This window comes from Oenanthe melanoleuca, chromosome 12 (genome assembly GCF_029582105.1).
Source record: "Oenanthe melanoleuca isolate GR-GAL-2019-014 chromosome 12, OMel1.0, whole genome shotgun sequence".
Lineage (NCBI taxonomy): Eukaryota > Metazoa > Chordata > Aves > Passeriformes > Muscicapidae > Oenanthe > Oenanthe melanoleuca.
In genome coordinates this window covers 8,600,442-8,621,570 of record NC_079346.1, presented here as the reverse complement: position 1 = coordinate 8,621,570, position 21,129 = coordinate 8,600,442, and the positions used below count along the sequence as shown (strand labels likewise).

Sequence of the window (21,129 nt, the reverse complement as noted above, 5' to 3'; positions counted from 1 at the left end):
CGGGACAGACCCGGAAGCCCCGCGGACAGGACCGGGCACCCCCGCTCCCCCGGCTCCGCTCCCGTTGCCGCGGGAACGCGCCGGCACCGCCCCCGTTCCCGTGTCACGTGACGCATCCCCTCCGCTCCCGTGTCACGTGGGCGTGCCCGGCGGCTCCCGGAAGTGCGTCACGGGCTCGGGCCTGTCTCCGTTGTGGGCCCGCTCGGAACTTCGGCGCGGCACAAACAGACCGGAGCGGCGGGCGGGGCCGTGAGTGCGGGGAGGGCCGAGCCGGCTGGGCCGGGGCGGTGGTGGGGCCCGGGGGCGGCGAGTGTCGCCCGGGCCAGCGCGGGGCGAAGGGCCGCGGCGGCGGACAGGGCCCGGGGACGGCGGGAGGCCAGGATGTGGCCGTGGGCACGGGGGCCGGGGCGGCGGAGAGCGAGGCAGGGGGCGGATGGCGGTGGCTGCGGCCTGTGACGGGCCTGAGCGGAGAGAACGTGCGGAGCAGCAGGAGCTGGGGCCGCGGGGGCTGAGAACGAGGCTCGGCAGGACGGGCCGAGCGCGGCAGCCCCGGGCAGGAGCCGGCTCGGTGACCTCGTGCTCTGCCTGCCGGGGCCGTTCATACAAACACCGTTCACACGAACACCGCTCACAGTCCCTTTCCTCTCTATCGGTGCCTGGGGCTGGGCAGCAGCGCCCGGGAGGCCTGGGGTCGCCGGTTGTTGTCTGGACACTCTCATCACTATCCCTGCCCATGGCCGGCGGGTTGGAAGTAGATGATTTTCAAAGTCTCCTTCCGGCACAAACCGTTTTGTGGTTTAATGATCGTCCCCAGAATGAGAGAGCTGGGCCTGCCGGGTTCCCCACTCAGCAGAAGATCAGTGCTGTCACGATGCATTGCGGGCAGTGATTTCCACATGGGTTGGAAACATGTTGTCTGGCAGTGGCTTGAGTAGCTGCCCCAGGGGACTCTCTGCTTGCCCTGGCTTCACCCGTGTGTCAGGCATGCCCAGAAACTCAAGTAAAAGTCAAGCTTGATCCTTGGGATTTCTGGTCCCTCAGGCGAACGAGAAACAGAAGGTGACAAAAGTATTTGTGTACACGAGGGGTGTGTTTCTGTTAGCTGTGTTTAGTCCAAAAGTCCATGGAAAGGTGACACTGTTGGGATAGCCAGCCTTCTCTGCAGCTACTCTTTAAAGGCCTTTGGGCACTGATGAGGAGTGCTGTGGACAAGAATAAGGGAGCTCCTCTTGCCAAGTGCTAAACTTGGTCCAGACATGGGGCACAAATTGCATCTCATTGAGCACCTTCTGCTGTCCTTCCTGGTCTGGTGCTGCTGTGGGGAGGAGCGGCTCTTCTCCTTGGCCTCTTGCTCCCTTTCCTCTGGCTAGTCAAAATATTTGCAGCCTCAGCATTAGCTGGGTTGGGAAACTGCTCAGGGGGAAGACATACTTAGAAGAAAGCCCTGGCTGGCATCTGGATCTGGTACACACCACAGAACAAAGGCAGGGAGAGCAGAGAACAGGGAAGCACCTCTGCTCCCAGCAGCAGCATGGCCATGCTTCCCTGTCTCTGGGGATTGGGTAGGGTTTTGTAGGAGTGCCCAGCTCATCAGGTGCTTCCTGGAGGTTCACCTGGCATCTAGCCAGAGCGGCCTTTCGCCATCTCTCCCCTGCAGTGACTCCTACCGTGCCAACAGGAGTGGTGCCAAAACCTCTGTGCACCCAGGGGCTGAACATGCGTTTCCTGGTGGCAGAAAGGCACAAAGTCTCCTATTCACCTATTCTGCTCCCTGAGTAACTTGTGCTTTGCCTTCACTCCTCCAAAACCTTGAGGTACCTGCAGCAGCCTCAGGCTGCCATCAGTCTGGCAGCTGAAATGGGCAGAACTCCAGCCCCCTTGGTTCCTTCCTGCTGTGAGGAATAACTGTCAGCAAAGCACCTGAGGGAGCTGAGCCCTCAGTGAGGCATGAAAGCAGCAGGCTTCTCCTGGAAGAGTGACAAGCAGGCATGCAACCCTTGTCTCTCTTCCTCACTCTTTCTTGGGGGTCCTTTCTCAGCCCTCCAGGACTCTTCTCAGAGCTTGCATTCACCCTGCCCAGTAGTTACCCTCTGCAACCCCTGTGGAGGGGCAGGAAGGAGGTGACAGAGACTCGCCTGACCCTGCATGGAGCAGTCACTGCTTCTTGAGTCCCTTTTCTCCTGGGTTTTTCACCCTAGAGGCAAATACAACAAAAATATGCTTTCCATGTGTGCTGAGTCCAGGTGAGCTTCTTCAGCACCAGGAATCATCTGTAGCCAACCTGTTTGGGTGTCAGTGGGGACTGGAGCTGACAGCATGCAGCTGGCATCAGAGGCCTAGCCTGGTGAATCACTGCCACTTTCCCTGCTGTGGGGGCTCTTCCCATTCCCTCTGGAGCCAGAAGTCCTTCTGCATCCTGGAGAGACCCAGTCTGTGCAGCAGTATGGGGATGATGCTGCTGCCCTCCCACACTCTTTCAAGCTCTTTGGGACTGATGCTAGACCCTGCTCAGCATCTCAGTCTCCAGATTACTTGGGCCTCTCCACCGTGGGTGGCAGGAGTTGTCTGTGCCAGGCTGTTGAGGTGGACTTAGCTTTTCACTTGGCTTCAGTGGCTCTTGGTGGTGAGTGCAGGTTGGCCTGAAGAGAAGTGGTTTGGATGCAACACCTGTCATGGGGCTGGCTTTGCCAGAGCTGAGTGCAAGACAAGGCTGCTTTGCTCTCGTGTTCTGCTCAGTTTGTGGCTACAGCTCCACATGTGTGGCAACTTGTTGCCCTGAACATTTATAGAACACAGATGCCCTGGCAACCTGGGGCTGGCAGCACAGAACTGGCAGTGTCTTTCCTCTGTCAGAGTGCCTCCCTTAGTGGTACCTCCTGCCACTGGACATTCCCAAGCACAGCAAGGGGTCTATGCTTGGTACATGGGTGAAAGCAGAACAGGGTGTTCCCGAGGGACAGCTTGCCTCCCACTGAGGGAGAGGCGGGCTCAGTGGAGCTGGGCTAGGCCAAGGTGCTCTTGGGCTTGGCTCCATGTCCTCAGATGGGAGCCGGGCCGTGGGATGTGTGTGAAACAGTGCTCTGGGAGCTGTGGCAGGCAGCTGGCACCTGGGGGTGGGCAGGATCCATGTGGCTGGGCCTGTTTCCCTGCTGCAAACCCCCACAGGCTGGTGAGCACTGCCAGGGTCAGGGTGTGCAGCCAGGGCAGCGAGGGAGGAAACCTTCCCAGCACTCTGCTGTCACCACCTCCACAGAGACACCTGCAATGGGACTGCTTTCAGAGCGTTGTTTCAGCTCTGCTCTCTCAAAGCCCTGAACACTGCAGGTTGACACTGATAAGTGCAATAGACCCCTGGGCCAGCAGCTCCCAAAACCTGTAGGGGAGGGCATGTCTGAGGGGGCAGGGGTGAGCAAGTTACAGCCTACTCTCTTCCTGGGGCACGAGTAGAGGTGTCCTGTTTCCAAGCCAGGCCCTGCTGACGCTGTCTGTAAACTGGCTAGGAGATAAATATTCAAGGTGCAGTCATGTTGGTTAAGCTCCCAGCTAGTGGGCGAAGGGGGAGGAACTCTCCTTTTGCCAGGGAGCTCTGCTCTCATCTGTCATGAGAGACTGTCCCAGGCCTGCTTCCTTCTTAGGGTGTTACTGGCTCCTATTCTGGCGCTGTTACACAGAACACTGTTTGACTGAAATAGCTGTTGCTCCAAGCTGTGTGACAGGCTCCCCCTCTTGACTTTGGAGGCTCAGTTTTGCAGATCCAGGCCTCCTCATGTCCTTGCCCTCAGCTGTGTCTCTGGGTGTTATTAGTGCCAGCAGCTCCTCTGGGCCAGTGTTGCTATAGTGGGAGGCATGAGCATGACACTTGCTTTCCAGGTTTTTAATGTGTGCCACATACTGAAGACCCCTGGTTTTATGTTGGGAGCTCTGACAAGCCCATGCTTTTGGCAGTAAGCATTGTAGCAGCTGTGATGAGGTAGGTCACTGAGTGCTGTATGGGGCTTCCCATAAACACCATGATGAAGGTCATGTAAGGGCACTGGCCCTGAGGCAAAGAGCGGATCCTGCTGCTGTTGGGCCTTTTCCACCTGCTCCTCTTGCCATGCTTGCTCTTTCTTCTCTTTAGGCCATTACTTCCTTGCCAGAGAGTTTGACCACAGAGAGTCGCCAAGATAGCTGGGCCAGGAAGAAAACGTCGCACCCCTGACCCAGACTCCATTACCGACCCCGGCGGGCTGTTTGTGTCTTCCAAACGGCTGAAAATGTCCAGCAGCACAAATGCCCCTGGCCAGAGGAGAGCGTCTCGGGGCTTGGATGATGCCACCAACAAGAAGAAGCAGAAGGATCGAGCCAATCAGGAAAGCAAGGAAGGTGAGAGCCCCTCAGTGTCATTGTGGTGAGCAGGCCCATGGTGTCTCGGCCCCGCAGCCTGGGGGCCTCTAGCCATCTGCTGCAGGATAAGTAGATTTGACTAATCACTTCCTGCAGCTTATGGTAACCCATGTGATGTGCGATCTTCTCCGACACAGTGTCCTCTCTGGACCTGTAACCTTCTTTTTGGCACTACTTAGCACCAGCGATGTTAGGAAGGTTGGGCCTGTGGCCTTGTTAGCTGAAATCTGAAGTTGGCCTTGGTGGTTGTTTCTAGACTCTGCTTTGGACTGGGTGTGAGCTGCCCTGATCCAGTGAGAGTGAAACTGAATAAAACCTGTGGGTGCTCTTGCACCTGGTGGCAATGCTTCTTCTTTCCCATCAGTTTGCTGAGGCCAGATGTGAGGCTGTGACTAGGTGTGCAAGGCCTGCGGGTGGGGCTGGTGCTTTAGCTTCTGAGTCAGGGCAAGGTGCGGCTCAGGTGAAGAGGTTTGCTGTAGAGTAATTCCTTCTGTAACTGCCATATGTATTCTTTGACAAAAATGATGCTTCAGGTGCAGGGAATGCCTGTGGACAGGATGCCTGAAAGAGTTTCTGTGGCTCTGGAAAGCTGTTTGATTTCTGTGCCTGCTCTGTTATGATTATTGTAACCTCAAAATCACAGGGTGTTTTATAGGCCAAGGTAATTGAGTGCTTGGTGAGGTCTGTGCCAGGGCGGCCAGGCACAGTCGTCAAAGTGAAATCCCACAGTGCAGAGCACAGCACTGTGCTTTCTCTCACATGGAAGGAGTATGCCTCTGGTAGGGCTTGACTCTGCATCCTCTGACATGGGCCTTCTTAAGGGGAGTCATGCTGTCCCCATCCCTTCTGTGAGAGGTGCTGAGGGGCTGTAGACCTTCCAGGTAGTGTCACTGCCATGCTTCTCACACTGCCAGCTGCATGGGCACCTTTGCACCAGTGGCTGTAGTGGTCAATAGAAATTTTCTACTGGTTTGTAGCTAGTCAAGGGAGGCAGTGACAGCCTTCTGAGTGGAGACCACAGTTCCTGTTGCCACTATTTCTCTGCTCCAGGAGAAGGTGCTATCGGTTTGGGTCCCTTGCCTGGCAGAGTTCACTATCCTGTGGGAACTAGACCAGGCCTGGAGATACTTCTGGATGTTGGAGGTAATTCTGTGGGGAGCAGGGATTAGGTGTCAGGTCAGTTTGGTTCCCCACCCTGGAAGGAGGTTTTCAGATGTGGACATTGGCAGCTTGTGCAGGAATGGAAATGTTAAAGTGCAGCTGGGCCATGTGGTTCTCTGGTTACAGCAGAATTAGTTTGAGCATGACCAAACAGCAGGTTCTTTCTGTCAGATCAAGACAGGACTTCTCTGTATGGCTGGAGCCTGGGACCTGGGCCACACAGCTGAGCCTGGATGCCGCAAGCTTGCAATGAGATGTGCCTCAAAAAAGCACTGCCTACATGGTGCAGTATTGTTGTGTTGCTCCCACTTGTGGTATTGTTTAGACTGGGATATGGTGGTATGGCCCAGAGCAGCTGTCCTGGGGCTGACTTGCTGCAGGCACTTCTCCTGGGGAAGGAGAAGTGTGAGAAAGCAGAGGAGGGAGATAGGCAACCCGTGCAGGATGAAAGGCCTGGACAGATTCAGAAGGAGATGATGTGTGAAATTTTCGGCATCAGCTTGCTGGCCTATGTTGTGAGGTGACAGAATGACAGACCTCCCTGCGCTCTGCTTCTCTGCCCACCAGTGTCTCGCCCTGAGCTCGAGCAGGCTGAGACTGCCCAGGAGAAGGACTCAGAGGAGGGTAAGTTGAGGTGTGTGCCAGCTGTCAGTGCATGGCCATGGAGTGCCCTTGCCAAGGGATCTGAAGCTCTCACCATGTTGTCCAGTGCTCTGGCATTGAGCAGAGCTAACCTGAGCACACCCTTGTCTCAGTGTTTATCTTAACAGTATGTGGCCCTTCCAGGAGTGGAGAAGGGCTGTCTGCAAGGAAGAGGCCCTGGGTATGTGGCAGGCTGCTTGCAACTTGGGCGTCATGGTTCCACTTAGCACAGGCATGGGGTGCCTCACTGCTGGCACTTGCTCTGCTTCTTTCTGAGCAGGACATGATGCTGGGCTGGGAACATCCCAAGCTGTGTCACCTTGTGGGCAGCATTGACTGGTTTCTGTCGCAGTCCAGGCCTGCTTTGAGGACAGAGTAGGATGTCTTTGTGCCCTAGGGGTAGAACAATCCTGATTGAAATCAAGGTAATTGAAATCACTTTTTTTCCTTGAAGATTTCAGGGCACCACAAGGCCACACCTGGAGCCTGGCAGGCATACTGTGGAAGTTCTGCCTGCACCAGAGTATCATGGCTGCACTCTTCTCACCTATTATAGCTTAATTGCCCACTGGCTGGCCTGCCCGTTTCAGTCAGTGTTAGCCACACTCACCTGGCAGGAGTATAGTGCTTTGATGGTTGCAGCTGGGCTGCTTAGTTTGCATATGCAAAGGGGAAGTGGCAATTTCTGATTGTGGTCAGAGTCCACTTAAATTCCCCGGAGTAATTCTGTGGCTTCCTCGTTCCTTGGGAAAGCAGTAATTGCTTTGTTGTTGGCAGGAGCTACCCCTTCTTTCCAGCTGCCACTGCTGCTTGTGGCAATGCCAAGAGCAGTGCTGCCTTTCTGATCTCTCTGGTTCCCACCGGGATTCATCTGCCCTGCTGCAACATGTGCTCTTGTTTACGGCCTGTCTAATGAGGGCAGGTCCCATTTAATTGTCATGATCTGTGTTCCCTGTGCTGACCTCCTTAACTGCGTGTGTGTTCAGGCTTGCGTTCCCCAGCCAAGGAGTGGGCACTTCAGGCTCATTCCCCAGCAAGTGGGTGACACTTCCCTCCCTTTTCCTAGAGCTGCTGCTGGACTGGAAGCAGAATGCTGATGAGATCATTATCAAGTTGAACTTGGGCAGTGGAGCTCTGAAAGCAGAGGATGTACGTGCCGATTTCACCGACACGGACTGTGTGGTCAAACTACCAGGTATGGGAATGGAGCAACTGCTGCAAGCATTTCTCCATTGGGACTTGGCACAGCTCTGGGCCAAGCACGGGGTTGCCACAGGCAGACGTCAGACTTTTCCCTCAGAGGCAATGCCCTGCTCTCAGCTGGCACAAACTCAGGCAGCAGACAGAGTGGATAGGAGAGCATTGTAGAGCTAGGAAGGGCAAGAGCTGGCCCCTGTGCCAAGTGAACAAGTGCCCACTGCCGCGCCAGTGCGTCTCTCCCCTGCTTGCTGGGATGGCTGAGTCAGTCCTGGGTATCCTTTGGAAAAGTGACTGTGCCCCTGAGGGCAGGGAGGCCCAGGGCCTTCCTACTGGGAAGGAGGCCAGCCAGATGTACAAAGCAAGTTCAAGGAAGCTGGCTGGAGCCCTGGAAGGTTCCTGGGGTATGGTGGCAGCCTGCCTGCAGCCTTCTTGGCTCTGAATGAGTGCTTCCTTCATCCTGGGGACAGGTGAATGGGGGCTGTGGGTTAGGTGACAGCTGCCTGGAGCACTGCCTGAGGTACTGGTTCCCCTCTGCTTTACAGATGGGCGCCAGTGGAGCTGTCAGTTTTATGAGGAAATTGAGGGCTCCTGCAGCAAGATCCAGTGCAAGAAGGGCAACTTTCTACAGCTTGTGCTTCAGAAGAAGATTCCACTTCATAACTGGGCTTCACTTCTGGTAAGGAAGGAATGATCTGTCTTTTAAGAGAGCTTGTGGAGCCCTGGGGAGCCAGGATGAGCTCTGAGCTCCCTGCTGCTGAGCTGCCTGGGGAGCAATGTGGGTCACATCCTTCAACCATGTGCTGCATGAGCCATCTGCCACTGTCCCAGGGAGTCATACCCCTGTTTCTGCCTGTTATGCATTCCTAGGTTCTGGAGGAGAGTCCTGATGCAGTCTGGGAAGGGGGGATGAGGGTGAGGGGTTGATAAGGAGCCTGAAAGATGCTGCTACCCGAATACCTTCCCACTGTGCTACATTGCTTTTTACAGAAGAAAAGGAAAGACGGATCCAAAGAACCGGCCAAAGGGGCTGTGTGCTGGGAAAATGGGAAGGAGAAGGCTGCTTCTGCAGAGTTGACCCCTGCAGAGCCAAGGGCTGAAGGCCCAGAGCCACCAAGATCCCGGCGGGAGCCCTCCAACCCCAAGCGTGCTCCAGGGAGAAGCGAGGCCCTGGGAGGGAAAAGCCCAGCCAGCCCAGGGACACAGAGTGGCCCCAGCGCCAAGCGGGCAGTATACCTCAAAGTGGCTCCCACTGAGGAGGAGCCAAGTGCCAGAGTCACTGGGAGCCCGGAGCCTGGCAAAGGGCACAGTGGGAGAGCTGGCAGCCGCCGCAACGGCAGACCCAGCCAGGCTGATGCACCCGCGGCCCTCGCAGACCTTGCACTACCACTGGAGAAGGTACCTGAGGACCTGGCTGGACAGGGTACCCCTGCTTCCTCTGCCCTGTGCAGGAAATGCAGGACCCATCCCTGCCAATGAGGATGAGGCGGGCTCCGGGATGCTGTGGTGGAGGAGAGGGTGAAGTGAGGACCTTGCAGTTGCTGTGTTCTGGGGTTAATAGGGCTGAGCTGGCTGGGATGTGTGGGGGAAGCAGGTGGTATGGAGCTGTCCCTGGCTGTCTGGCAGGAGTCACAGTGAGTGGGCCAGGGCAACTCAGGGGTGACAGTGTCTGTGTTTCACTATGTCTTTCTGTATTGAAAGGCTGTGGTTTTGGCCAAAGAGACTGTTCCCATGGAGATGCCACCTCTTTCGGCTACCACAGAGGTGTTCCCCCACCGTGTTGCCACCTGTGTTGAGAAGAGAGTCCTGCAGCCAGGCAGCCCTGCTGAGGTCTTGCGGAGCCGGGACTGCCTGCCTATCTTGGGAGAGAGCTCTAAGACCATCCCACTGGCCACCCCTCCCATGGGCAGAGATGGTGAGAAGAGGGACTGGTCCAAGGATGACGTGGCTCTGGAAGCAGCAGCTGACGGTGAGTGGCCAGAGCCCATGGGGTGAGCCTGGTCAGGAAGGTCCATCTGCTCAGGACCTTTCCTGGGTCAGCCTATAGCCTCAGCATGCAAAGAAGATAACCTCTTTCTCCGTGGCTTTCCTTACTCAGAGCCAGAGCCTTTTGTAAGCCTGACCTTTGTCAAGAATGACTCATACGAGAAGGGCAATGATCTGGTGGTGGTGCATGTCTATGTGAAGGAGATTCACAAGGAGACATCCAAGGTGTTGTTCCGGGAACAAGACTTCACACTAGTGTTCCAGACGAGGTACAAGTTTGCCTCGGGATGATGCCAAGCTGCTGCAGAGCTTCTGATTGTGGCTGGGCTACTTGTTTGTTCACCTCAGCTCACCCCCAGTTTCTCTGCAGTGATACAAACTTCCTTCGTCTCCATCCTGGCTGTGGGCCCCACACGGTGTTCCGGTGGCAGGTGAAGCTCAGGTATGACTCCTGTCTTTCTTACCCACACCAGGGCAAGGGAGGTGAGAGTCAAGAGCTGGGGCAGGAACCAGTCCCAGCTGGCAGTTCTGTGCAGAGAATTCTCATTTCTGCATCTGGAGGTTTCACTTACACCATTTTACACTAGTGCTCTGAGCCTGGTCTGCGTTGGCTGTGTGCTCACTTGCAGGGGAGGAAATCCCAGTGTCTCCTTGCCTGCAGTTCACCCCAGGCTGTTTCAGAGCTCCTGGGGACAGAGCTGTGTCTGTGCCCTTTGAGTGGGATGTGCAGCAGGAGGCAGCCAAGCAGAATGGATCTATCAGAAAAGAGGTGCTCTGTGTGCTTAGTGTGGCCAGGCTTGAGAGTTTCCACCCTGCTTTGCCAGGGTTACCTCAGGATCAGTGTTAGCAGAGTTGCTACTGCCTGGAGGCCATGGGTTTGCCATGCAAAAGTTTTGGTGTGTCTGAGGCTGCTGCAAGGTCTGGGGCACCTCTGATTTCCTGCGTGCCTTGCAGGAACCTTATTGAGCCGGACCAGTGCACGTACAACTTCACGGTGTCTCGCATTGATGTCTGCCTGAAGAAACGCCAGAGCCAGCGCTGGGGGGGGCTGGAGGCTCCAGCCACACGAGGTCTGCACCCTGCCTTCGTGTCCTGCACCGCAGTGGGGCATGGGCCCTCCTCACCACTGCCAGCTACCAGCTGGTGCTGGATCCTCTGGCGTGGAATGGTGGGGAAGGAGAGGGACTGAGTGGATGCAAGTAGGGATGTGAGGCAGGGTGTGAGCCAAGTGATAAGGGAAGGGCACTGTTGTTTCCCTCGCTCACAGGGAAGAGGGGTAGGAGAGCCTGTGTGCGAGTGTGGACTGAGCAGTTCAGCTGCACTGTGGGTAGCACATCGTGCTGCTAACCACAGGCCCACCCTTCCCCCTTTTTAAGGTGCAGTGGGTGGTGCAAAGGTTGCCATGCCTACAGGCCCTACCCCTCTGGATAAGAACCCTCCGGGCAGTAACCAGCACCCCCTCTCCAGCAAGGAAGAGGCCCGAACCAGTGACAAAGAGAAGCCACGTGTGGAAGATGGGGCTCTGGATGGTGTGGCAGCCCGTACGGCCCCAGAGCACTTGGCAGTGAAGCAAGAGCCACACATTCCGTCGGTGAGTGTGGCCACGCTGGATCTGACCTGAATAGGGGAAAGAGGGACACCTCCTCAGTGTCACTCTGGAGACTGGCAGAGTATTCTTGGAGGAGGAGGTGGTGCCCCTCAGTCATAGTTGGCAGGATTAGGGGCAGCTGTTGTCCTGTCTGTACCAGTACAAGTGGGAGATGATGTGATGGCTCCAGCCCTCTCTGGGGGTTTTCTTGGGCTTTTGAGTTCCTTTGGTGTTCCCAGAGAGACTCCCTGAGTGCCATACCCTCACACCTGCCTCTGCTTTGGCAGCCCAAACCAACGTGTATGGTGCCACCGATGACACACAGCCCAGTGAGTGCTGAGAGTGTGGAGGATGATGAGGATGAGGATGAGAAGAAGAAGGTCTGCCTGCCTGGCTTCACGGGGCTGGTGAACCTGGGCAACACCTGCTTCATGAACAGCGTAATCCAGTCCTTGTCCAACACCCGGGAGCTGCGTGACTACTTCCATGGTGAGCCCACACTGGGAGCCCAGCAGAGCTTGGCCACTCAGATGATGAAGCCAGCATCCAGCCACCCTGAGCTCCTGCATTTCTTACAGATCGGTCCTTTGAGTCAGAAATCAACTATAACAACCCACTGGGGACAGGTGGACGCCTGGCTATCGGCTTTGCCATGCTGCTCAGAGCACTGTGGAAGGGCACACACCATGCCTTTCAGCCCTCTAAACTGAAGGTAGGGCCCCTGGCACTGGTGCTCAGCAGGAGCTGCTCTGGGTTCCCAGCATTCCTCTGTGGCTGCAAGTGTAGCAGCATTCTTGGCTGCCCTACAAGTGCCACAGAGAGCGGTGGGTGTGGGTGGGTGCATCCAGGGCTTGTGCATGGGACAGGCAGTGCTGCCAGAGGTCTGCTGACCAGCCCTGACTACTGTGCTCCCCACAGGCAATTGTGGCCAGCAAGGCAAGCCAGTTCACTGGCTATGCCCAGCATGATGCTCAGGAGTTCATGGCCTTCTTGCTTGATGGCCTGCATGAGGACCTCAACCGCATCCAGAACAAGCCCTACACAGAGACTGTTGACTCGGATGGGAGGCCTGATGAGGTGAGGGTGTTCCTCCCCCAGAGTCACTGGGAGAGCAGCTTGAGTGGTTTAATGAGATGCTAAGCCCTTTCTCCTTGCAGGTAGTAGCTGAGGAGGCTTGGCAAAGACACAAGATGAGGAACGACTCATTCATAGTAGACCTCTTCCAGGGCCAGTACAAATCCAAGCTCGTGTGCCCAGTGTGCTCCAAGGTAGGCAGCCCTGGAGGTTCTGTCCCTGTCCTGGTTGTACAGAAGTAGGTGCCTGTCCCTCAGAGAGCATAGGTCACAGGGCAAGGCTGGATCTTGAGTGCACTGGATCTGCTCAGCCACAAGCACTTCCCGCAGCTGAGTGTGTTTTTATATCTGCAGGTGTCTATTACCTTTGATCCCTTCCTGTACCTCCCTGTGCCCCTCCCACAGAAGCAAAAGGTGCTGACTGTCTACTACTTTGCAAAGGAGCCACACAAAAAACCCATCAAGGTAAAGGATATCTTCTACCTTGGGGAGGGAGCCTAAGAAGACTCCTGGAGTTGCCCCAGACAGCTGATCTTGTGCCAACAGGCTAAGCCCTGTGTTAAGTAAGGACCTGCATGCCTTAGTGTGGTGTGACTAATGTGGCACTTTCTCGGTGGCAGTTCCTTGTGAGTATCAGCAAGGAGAACTCCAGTGCTATGGAGGTACTTGACTCAGTGGCCCACAGTGTGCGTGTGAAACCAGAGAACCTGCGCCTGGCAGAGGTGAGAGTGCTGGGCAGATACCTGTTGTGAAGGTGTAGGCCACCACAGGAGGGCTTGGGGATGTCCATCTTTCCCATGTGAGGTGGTGAGCTGAGCACAGCATCCTTGAGCTGCTGCTCTTCCCACAGCTCACTGTGAGGCTGAAATCTGTGGCTCTCTGAGAAGAGGACACATAGGGCAGCCCTCACACGGCCATACTTGTCTTTCCTGGCAGGTGGTAAAGAATCACTTCCACCGCATGTTCCTGCCATCTAACTCACTAGACACAGTCTCGCCAACGGACCTGCTGCTTTGCTTTGAGGTGCTATCCCCAGAACTGGCCAAGGAGCGCGTGGTGGAGCTTCAGGTCCAGCAGGTGAGGAGGTGTATTGGGACTACTGGGAGGGATGTAGGAAGACAACCATAAGTGGGAGTGAGCAGGAGGGGCATACAAGGGTGATTAGCTACAGTGAGCATGGATGCCCCCTGAGGCTGCCTTGTCCTGCCCAGGTGCCCTTCCCTGTCCAATGGGTCCTTTCTCCTGCAGCGTCCGCAGGTGCCCAGTGGCCCTGTCGCCAAGTGTGCAGCCTGCCAGAAGAAGCAGCTGCCAGAGGATGAGAAGCTCAAGCGCTGCACGAGGTGCTATCGAGTCGGTTACTGCAATGTGTGAGTTGGCTTGGTGCCTGGCAGGGAGGTGGGTCTCCTGCTGTGAAGGGCTGGATGGAAGACTGCTGTTGGGAGAAGGTGGAATGGGTCTGCCCTTTGGGATGGAGCCAGTTGAACTCCTGATGTTCCCCTTGTTCCCCAGCACACCCTTCTGGCCCAGCACTGCTCCTTCCCAGGCTGTTCAAGGATGCTGGGTTCAGCAGGGGCTGTATGTGTTACAGGGCATGTCAGAAAACACACTGGCCAGACCACAAGGCTTCGTGCCGTCCCGAGAACATTGGTTTCCCCTTCCTCATCAGCGTGCCTGAGTCCCGCCTAACCTATGCCCGCCTGGCCCAGCTGCTGGAGGGCTATGCAAGGTGAGAGTCCAGGGAAGGAGGGTGCTTCTGCCACGGAGCTGAGCTCAGTCCTGTGTCTGGCCAGCTCTAACTCCCACCTCCATGCCCAGGTACTCAGTCAGCGTGTTCCAGCCTCCATTCCAGTTGGGCCGGATGTCACCAGAGCAGGGGCTGCAGCCTCTGCACTCAGACAAGCTGGAGCCCCTGGCCAAGGGCAGCTGTGCAGCAGCCACCTCTGCCCCCGAGCTGGGAGATGGCGACAGGATTTCCAGCCTCCCACAGGAGCCTCCACTCTCGCCAGCTGTGCCTGAGCTGCAGCCAGAGATGGGGGATACTACCACTGTCCGGAGCAAGGTCCTGACAGCCAGGAGTTCCCTGCTGAGCTTGGATTCAGGGTTCTCTGAGCACATGGAGTCACAGGGTGACAGCTGTTGTGAGAAGGAGCCCTCCTATGAGAGAGCCCTCAAGCCAGAAGGTAAGAGGTGCTGAAATGCTGCCTGTGTCTGTGCCAGGAGCTCAGGCAATTCTCCCTCCTTGGAGTGACCTCTCAGCAGAGCATCTCTTCTCCGCTTGTGAGCTTTGTCTGGAGACTCTTGGGAGCACGGATGAGGCCCTGGGATCTTTGTTTTGGCACTGTTGCCTCACCTGAAATGCCTGCCTACCCACGCTCTGCCCTGCCCTGGCAAAGCCCAGGGTGTAGAGCAGAGACCTGATGAGGAGGGAGGCTGGAGTTCTGTGTTGTTGTGGGAGAGGTGGGAAGGCAGGAGTTGGCAGAAGTCCTGTGGGAGCAAGGCAGAGCTGGTGCAGGCTGAGCCCCTGGGGGCTGTGAGCAAAGCACTTTGCTGGCTCTGACTCAGCTGCATGGGACCAGCTTCTTGCGCTCGGCTGCCTGGCTGTCACGTTTCCAGACACTCGTCTCAGGATGGCAGCAATGTGCAGTGAAGGGGCAAGGCAGGCAGAGGAGCACAGCTTGCCAGGGGCAGGCGCCTGCTAAAAATAGTCAAGGACACGGGCACGTGGTTGTGTCCCTTCAAGGCCGTAGCATGTGAGGTGGGGGTGGGGGCACTGCAAATTCTTGGCCCCTACGCAGGGCAGACAGGCAGTGCCACCACAAATCTGTCTCTGCCTTTTCACAGCTGCCATCCCTGGGTACCAGCACACTCCAGACTCACTGAGTGCCCGCGCCACACAGTTCTACATCACTAAGATCGATGCTGCCAACCGAGAGCAAAAGCTAGAAGATAAAGGTGAGCCGGAGCCCTGTAATGCACCACCTTCATCCCTTACAGCCTCTGGCAGGGTAGTGGGTCTGCCTGGCCGGGGTGCCAGAGGTTGCCTGGCACAAGATGAGCCCAGGTGTCTACACTGGACTGTAAATGCTGCATCTGACAGGGGAGGGAAGCGCTCTGCTGCACAGAGTCTCTGTCTAGAAGCTTTTCATGGGTATGACATTCCTTCTCTCCTCAGCAAATAGGTCAATTCCTTCCTATTTCATGTATTCTCAGAGGGTCTGTGGTCTCTGGGTCATCTCTTTGTTTGAATGGGATACCCACACTACGTGCTGGTTGTGGTGGTGCTGCTGATGAGAGGGCTGTGTCAGTACAGGCTGAGGGACTCTGCTGCCCTAGCGTGATGAACCTGGCCGGGGTACCTGTCCCTTTCTGGCAGCATTTCTTGATCTCTGTATTTAACTGGGATGGGCAAGATTGCTCCAGCAAGGTTGCCTGGTCCAGCCTGGTGGGATAGGTGTGTGAATTCTGTGCCCCTTCACAGGTGACACCCCCCTGGATCTGACAGATGACTGCTCCCTTGCTCTGGTGTGGCAGAACAATGAGCGCCTCAAGGAATTCGTGTTGGTAGAATCCAAGGAGTTGGAGTGTGTGGAGGATCCAGGTTCAGCCAGCGAAGCAGCCCGAGCTGGCCACTTCACCCTGGAGCAGTGCCTCAATCTCTTCACGAAGCCTGAAGTCCTGGCCCCAGAGGAAGCGTGGTGAGGAAGGCAGCAGGGTGGGTTCCAGCCAACAGGCCCAGACAGCAGCAGGGGTTTCCCGGGAGCTGCCCGGGCCTGCACGCTGTTTCCACTGGCAGCCAAGAACAATGGGCTGGCCTTCCCTGTGCACTGGGAAGGGCTAAGCCAGCACAGCTAGTGCTCTGCAGGACTGTACTGGCCTGCCCTTGACAGAAGAGGCTGAGCCCTCCCACATATCCTCTGCCAGCAATGCATGTGCGGACCCTGGGGCTGAGCTGGGGTGCAAGGACTGAGGCTCTCCCCATGCCAGTAATGAGCATACTCTTCCCCCAGGTACTGCCCCAAGTGCAAGCAGCACCGCGAGGCTTCCAAGCAGCTGATGCTGTGGCGGCTGCCCAACGTCCTCATCATCCAGCTCAAGCGCTTCTCCTTCCGCAGCTTTATTTGGAGGGACAAGATCAATGACATGGTGGACTTTCCTGTCCGGTGAGAGCCTGGGGAACGATGTGCCAGGGTTGGCACTGCCTCTGCTGACCTGCAGCCCAGCCTGCGTTACAGTGATCAGCCTTGATGGTTACTGTGTCTCTCCACAGGAGCCTGGACCTGAGCAAGTTCTGCATTGGTCGGAAGGGTGAGCAGCAGCTGCCTATGTATGACCTGTATGCTGTGATCAACCACTACGGAGGCATGATTGGAGGGCACTACACAGCGTACGCCCGCCTGCCCAACGACAAGAACAGCCAGCGCAGCGACGTGGGTGAGCATCTGTCACCCTCATACACCTCTGCTCCTGCAGCCGTGACTGGTCTGCTTGCTTAACCCTTCCTCCTCCTCAGGCTGGCGGCTCTTTGACGACAGCACAGTCACCACCGTGGATGAGAGCCAGGTGGTGACCAGATACGCCTATGTTCTCTTCTACCGCCGGAGGAACTCTCCTGTGGAGAGACCCCTGCCAGGGCATCCCTCAGACCACCGCGCCGAGCGCACCCCCTCTGCCGAAGCTGCTGCCAGCCAGGTGAGCGCTTGCGTCCCTTTCGGCACTGTTGGAGCCACAGAGCCTTGAAACATGCTCAGGGGCTGCATGCAGGGCCCTGCCCATCTTTGCCTGCACCCACAGAGCCTGGTGCAGCTGTGGTGCTGTGCCTTTACCCCTTTGATACCAAAGAGCTTGCTCCAGTTGGACAAGTCTTGCCGTGTTCTCACTGTGAGCTTTGACAGTCCCTGTCCTGAGGGATCACAGGAGAGTTGGTTTTCATCATCAGTGTCGAAGTGCTGGTGGGAGGGCGCTGGAAGAGGAAGAAGAGGCGCAGCCTCACTGGGGTCTACATTGGAGGAGGGACTGTGAGTGGTACAGTAGGATCTGGCTGGGGCAGAGAGCAGTAAAAACTTGCCCTCTGGAGCTGCTTTCAAGGCAGGGTGGGGAACACTTTCTGCTGGGGCCCAACTCGGGGCCAAGCCAAGTGCAAAAAAGGTAAATGCCAGTGCTGAGCCAGAGGCCTGGCAGCCTTCACAGGGTGCTGAAGAGAAACCTGCCAGAGTGAGGTCTGTTGCTCGGTGGCCTGGGAGGGAGAGACTGGGGCTGGGCCAGACGGCAGGGCGCTTTCAGAATGCAGTGGTAGGTAGTGGCTGTACTGATCTTCTTGTGAAAGTCAGGAAGGCCAAGGCTGGTGCCCACCTGGTCAGACCCCATTGTGCTGCAGATATTCCCTCCATGCTCAGCACCCCTGTGGGGCTGCAGAGTCTGAGGACAATACTGAGTTCATCTCCAGCATGACTGCACGTGTGGGAGGGGCACTTCTGGCCTGGCCTCCCTGCCCCTCTGGCTCATCCTCCCCTTAGCCCAGTGCTGGTTAGGCGTCCCAGCTCTGCCCTCTTGCCTGTGGACAGAAGATGGCTGTCTCTGAGGCCAGCAGGGCTGTCTGGCATGTTGGTGTCTGCCTGCCTGGGCTGTTCCTGCCCTGTGTGCGTGTCCTGGAGCAGCTCCACTCACTGGGGGCAGCCTGAAATGAATGAGAAAGCTGCACTGCTTTTCGCACACTGGTGGTGAGAGCCTTCAGGGACTGAACTGGCACTGTGGCTCACTGTATGCCCCATGGCACTGGGATTCGTCAGGTTGCTCTGTGGCACTGGGGCTCATTGGGCCCCTGGCAGCACCTGTTCCCCTGCAGTAATGGGATGCATTGGATCCCAGTGGGGCTCAGCAGGTCCCCAAGCACCCTGGACCACCTACACCCTCCGTGGCACTGGGTGCCCTCCAGAGACCTGCTCCCTGACTGGCTGCTCTGCATGATCACCGCCATGAAGGGCCAAGCTGTGGCTGGCTGTGGAAAATCCCCCTGGAACCTGGGCTACGATTGGTTGTCAGAGCATTCCTACCCACCAAAGCAGAGCTGTGACTGGCTGTACTGGCAATGTGCCTCCTGCTCCTGCTACTCCAGCTGGCTCTGGATTGGCTGTCATTTGAAAGATCCTGTTGGGATCACAGAAGCTGGGCTGTGAATGGCTGCTGCCTGCTCCCTTGCCTCCTGGACCCTCCAATGCAAGTGCATCTGCTCCATCGGAATCCAGCTGCCGGCTTCCCTCCCTGCCGTCCTGTGAAGACCCTGCCCAGCAGCTGCCCACGCTCCCTCCCACAGAGCCACCCACCGGAGCCCCACACACCAGAGACCCTGAAGAGCTGCGGGGGCGGGCGCGACCGCGACGGTGGTGCTGCATGGGGAGGCGGGCTGGCTGGGCACGGGGCTGGGCTTGCAGGCAGCCGCCTGCCCCGGGGGATGGCAAGGGGTGTTGCCCATTGTGTTCTCCAAGTGCTGACGCAGGTTTCCACATCGCAGGCTTCTCTGATCTGGCAGGAACTGGAGGCTGAAGAACAAGAGCTGCAGCTTGAGGCACCCCAAAGGCGTGCAAGAAACTCCTGGAGGCCCTGTGGCCAGAAGCGGAGTCCGGGCACCCCACAGCACCCTGATGAAGGCTGCGTCAGATACTTTGTCCTGGCCACCACGGCCGCAATTGTGGCTCTCTTCCTGAACGTCTTCTACCCGCTCATTTACCAGCCCCGCTGGAGATAGGCCCAGGCACGTGGCCAGCTGCGGGAGCAGGGCCGCCAGGGCACGCGCCGTTCTAGGACGCTATGAGACGAAGACATGAGGCAGCAGGACAGAAAACGCTGGGAAAGACTCGCCAAGGGAAACATGGGGCTGTTGGCTCCTGCCTGTCTGCTCTGGCATCTCCTGTGCCAGCTGGCAGGCCTGTGTGGTCAGCCTGCTACCTTGCCGAGGCACAGCCCAGAACCAGAAGCTCCTTTGCCCTTCCTTGCTGCCCACTGGGAGTGGGGCAGACCTCAAGGCTACCTGCTGCTCAAGACAGGACGTTGCTGCTGCAGTGAAGCTGGGGCTTGAGAGCCCTATGGGCACATCAGCCTTCTCTACTTGGCTCCCAAGAAGAAAGTGGAGACCTGCTGGGAGGCTGCAGCAAGGGCAGGATGCCCTGACATGGGCCCTGGCTCGCCACCCCTCTCAGCTGTGCTGCTGCAGGAGCCTTGAGCTCCCCCAGGGCTGAGGCTACCCGTGGTCCTTAGCCAGCCCAGTCTGCTCTGCTAACCTTCTGCTGAGCCTTCTGGTGCCAGCTACTTGTGCACTGAGAGTTGTGTGTACCATGCTCGTCTGCTGGGGCTGGACAGGCTTGTCACCAAGGGCTTGTGTGCTTCCCTGCTCAGCCCAGGCAGCTGCTGGGGAGCCTGGCAATCCCACCTGGGGTGCCCATGGTGAGCACTCATCTCTGTGGGTCGCTGCCTCCCACCAGTCTGTGGGGCTGTGTGCTGGCAGCATCCGGGGAAGTTGGTCTCTTCAGGGCAGCGTGGTGCAGCACCTCATTTGTGAGGGTACCAGCTGCCCATGCTGCTGGAGAGGCATGGGGTCAGGGAGCACAGGTATGACCTTGGTGCGTTAATAAAGTCAGGTTTTCCAAAGAAATGCTGCATTCCTGTCCTGTGTGCTGGGACTCCCACACAGAGGCGAGGACTCCACACTGGGGTCACCTGAGGCCACTCTGTGACCCAGCTGGCACCAGGACCATCCCTTGGGCTTTGCTGGGTGCCTTGTGCACCATGTGTGGCAGCAGGCTCAGCAGAGAACTCTGCCTGCCCATGCCATGGGGCACAGGCTGGGCTCCAGCCCCAGCTGTGGATTGGTGGCCTCGCAGGACACGTGCAGGGCGTGGTGAGCCCAGCAGGGCTAGGAGCAGGCAGTCCCCAGTGGCTGGGGCACAGGCTGTAACTCCAGCAGTGTCTGACATTGAGACGTGTTGCCCTTGGCTGAGCGTGGCTCAGACAGCTCTGGCGTATTTGGGTGTGAGAGGTGACTTCAGAGCCCTGTGACTTCCTTTTCCAACTCTGTTGCTGTTCTGTTCTCAGTGCCCTCAGGTAGCTCAGGGAGGGATGGTTGGCAGTGAAGGGTTTCATCTGCATTTTAGGCTGGGGTCTGAGTTGGACTCCCACACCCCTCGTCCACGTGCTGAGGTTTACTCCCCTCCCAAGCAGGTGCCAGCCGGGGAGCCCGGCAGGGCTGTGCCGCGGTCATGAGGTGCCTGTCCTGGAACAGTCGCCTCATTGTCTACAGCCCTGGGTCTCAGCAGCTTCCCCCGCTCACCCACAGTGCTGGCCTCGTGGGTCTGAGTCAGTGCCGGCGCCGGTGGGCTGACCTCTGCTCCAGCTGGTGCTGGCACCCCAGGGTTGGGGCCCACAAGCTGCTGCCTGCCCTCACCAGCAGTGGGTGGCCAGCAGCGAGGCCTGACAAGGTGCTCTCAGCCCTGGAAATCCCCTCTGGCCCTGCTCTGTTCCTTAGACCGCCGGCAGGCACTGGCAGCCTGCCCGTGGCCTGTCACTGCTGCCCGTGCTTGGGTGCAGGGCTCTGCTCCGACCACCAGTGGCTGAGCAGCCCTGGGCTGGGAGTGCGCTGCGGCCCGGCTCTGCTGCTGGGCCAGGGGGCTGCCCCAGGGGCCCTGGGCACACTGCTTCCCTCTGCCCTGCCGCGGGGCTTGCCACCAGGTGTTGCTCTCTAAGCCCAGGGGCTGCACATTCTGCACATGGGGCTGTGTCCCCCTACCAGGAGCAGGGAGGGAGATGGGTGGGCAGGGTGCAAGTCTCCCTCTTACGCCCACCTTCTGCTTGCAGGGACTGCCCCCGGTGGCGTTCGGATCCGGTCTGGCCCCCGAAGGAGCCCCGCCGCTGGCTGCGGAAGGCCTCCCCGAGCGTTTCGCCAGCCCCGCCGAGCGCCCAGCCCCCTCCTACAGCAGCATGGAAGAAGTCGACTAGGGTGTGGTGGGGGGCCTGGCCTGGGGTGTGGGCCAGTCGGGGCACTGGGGGGTGGGGGGAATGGGGGGAATGGGGTTTGTCCTGCGTTCATTAAACTCTCTGAACTTCACT

General features: G+C 57.8%; 1 protein-coding gene across 15 annotated transcripts; it reads left to right on the top strand.

Annotated features, from left to right (window-relative positions):
- The first annotated feature begins 137 nt into the window (after positions 1 to 137).
- USP19 (ubiquitin specific peptidase 19) lies at positions 138 to 21,126 on the top strand. Of its 15 annotated transcripts, none has more exons than XM_056501809.1 (28): positions 155 to 249; positions 3,871 to 3,970; positions 4,121 to 4,365; positions 6,115 to 6,171; positions 7,256 to 7,384; positions 7,932 to 8,065; positions 8,377 to 8,784; positions 9,088 to 9,355; positions 9,485 to 9,641; positions 9,743 to 9,814; positions 10,327 to 10,442; positions 10,749 to 10,963; positions 11,248 to 11,449; positions 11,539 to 11,672; positions 11,879 to 12,037; positions 12,118 to 12,228; positions 12,388 to 12,498; positions 12,654 to 12,755; positions 12,970 to 13,110; positions 13,282 to 13,400; positions 13,622 to 13,759; positions 13,849 to 14,213; positions 14,875 to 14,985; positions 15,512 to 15,728; positions 16,041 to 16,193; positions 16,301 to 16,464; positions 16,544 to 16,722; positions 18,542 to 19,678. In XM_056501809.1, exons 3-28 carry the CDS (start codon positions 4,257 to 4,259, stop codon positions 18,773 to 18,775), a joined length of 4,305 nt encoding a protein of 1,434 aa, XP_056357784.1. In that variant the 5' UTR covers positions 155 to 249; positions 3,871 to 3,970; positions 4,121 to 4,256; the 3' UTR covers positions 18,776 to 19,678. The 15 variants fall into 15 exon arrangements, with proteins under 15 accessions (XP_056357795.1, XP_056357797.1, XP_056357794.1 ...); XM_056501818.1 differs by lacking the exon at positions 18,542 to 19,678 and adding an exon at positions 20,878 to 21,126 and having other exon boundaries at positions 156 to 249; positions 10,785 to 10,963; XM_056501816.1 differs by lacking the exon at positions 18,542 to 19,678 and adding an exon at positions 20,878 to 21,126 and having other exon boundaries at positions 156 to 249.
- Positions 21,127 to 21,129: the final 3 nt, after the last annotated feature.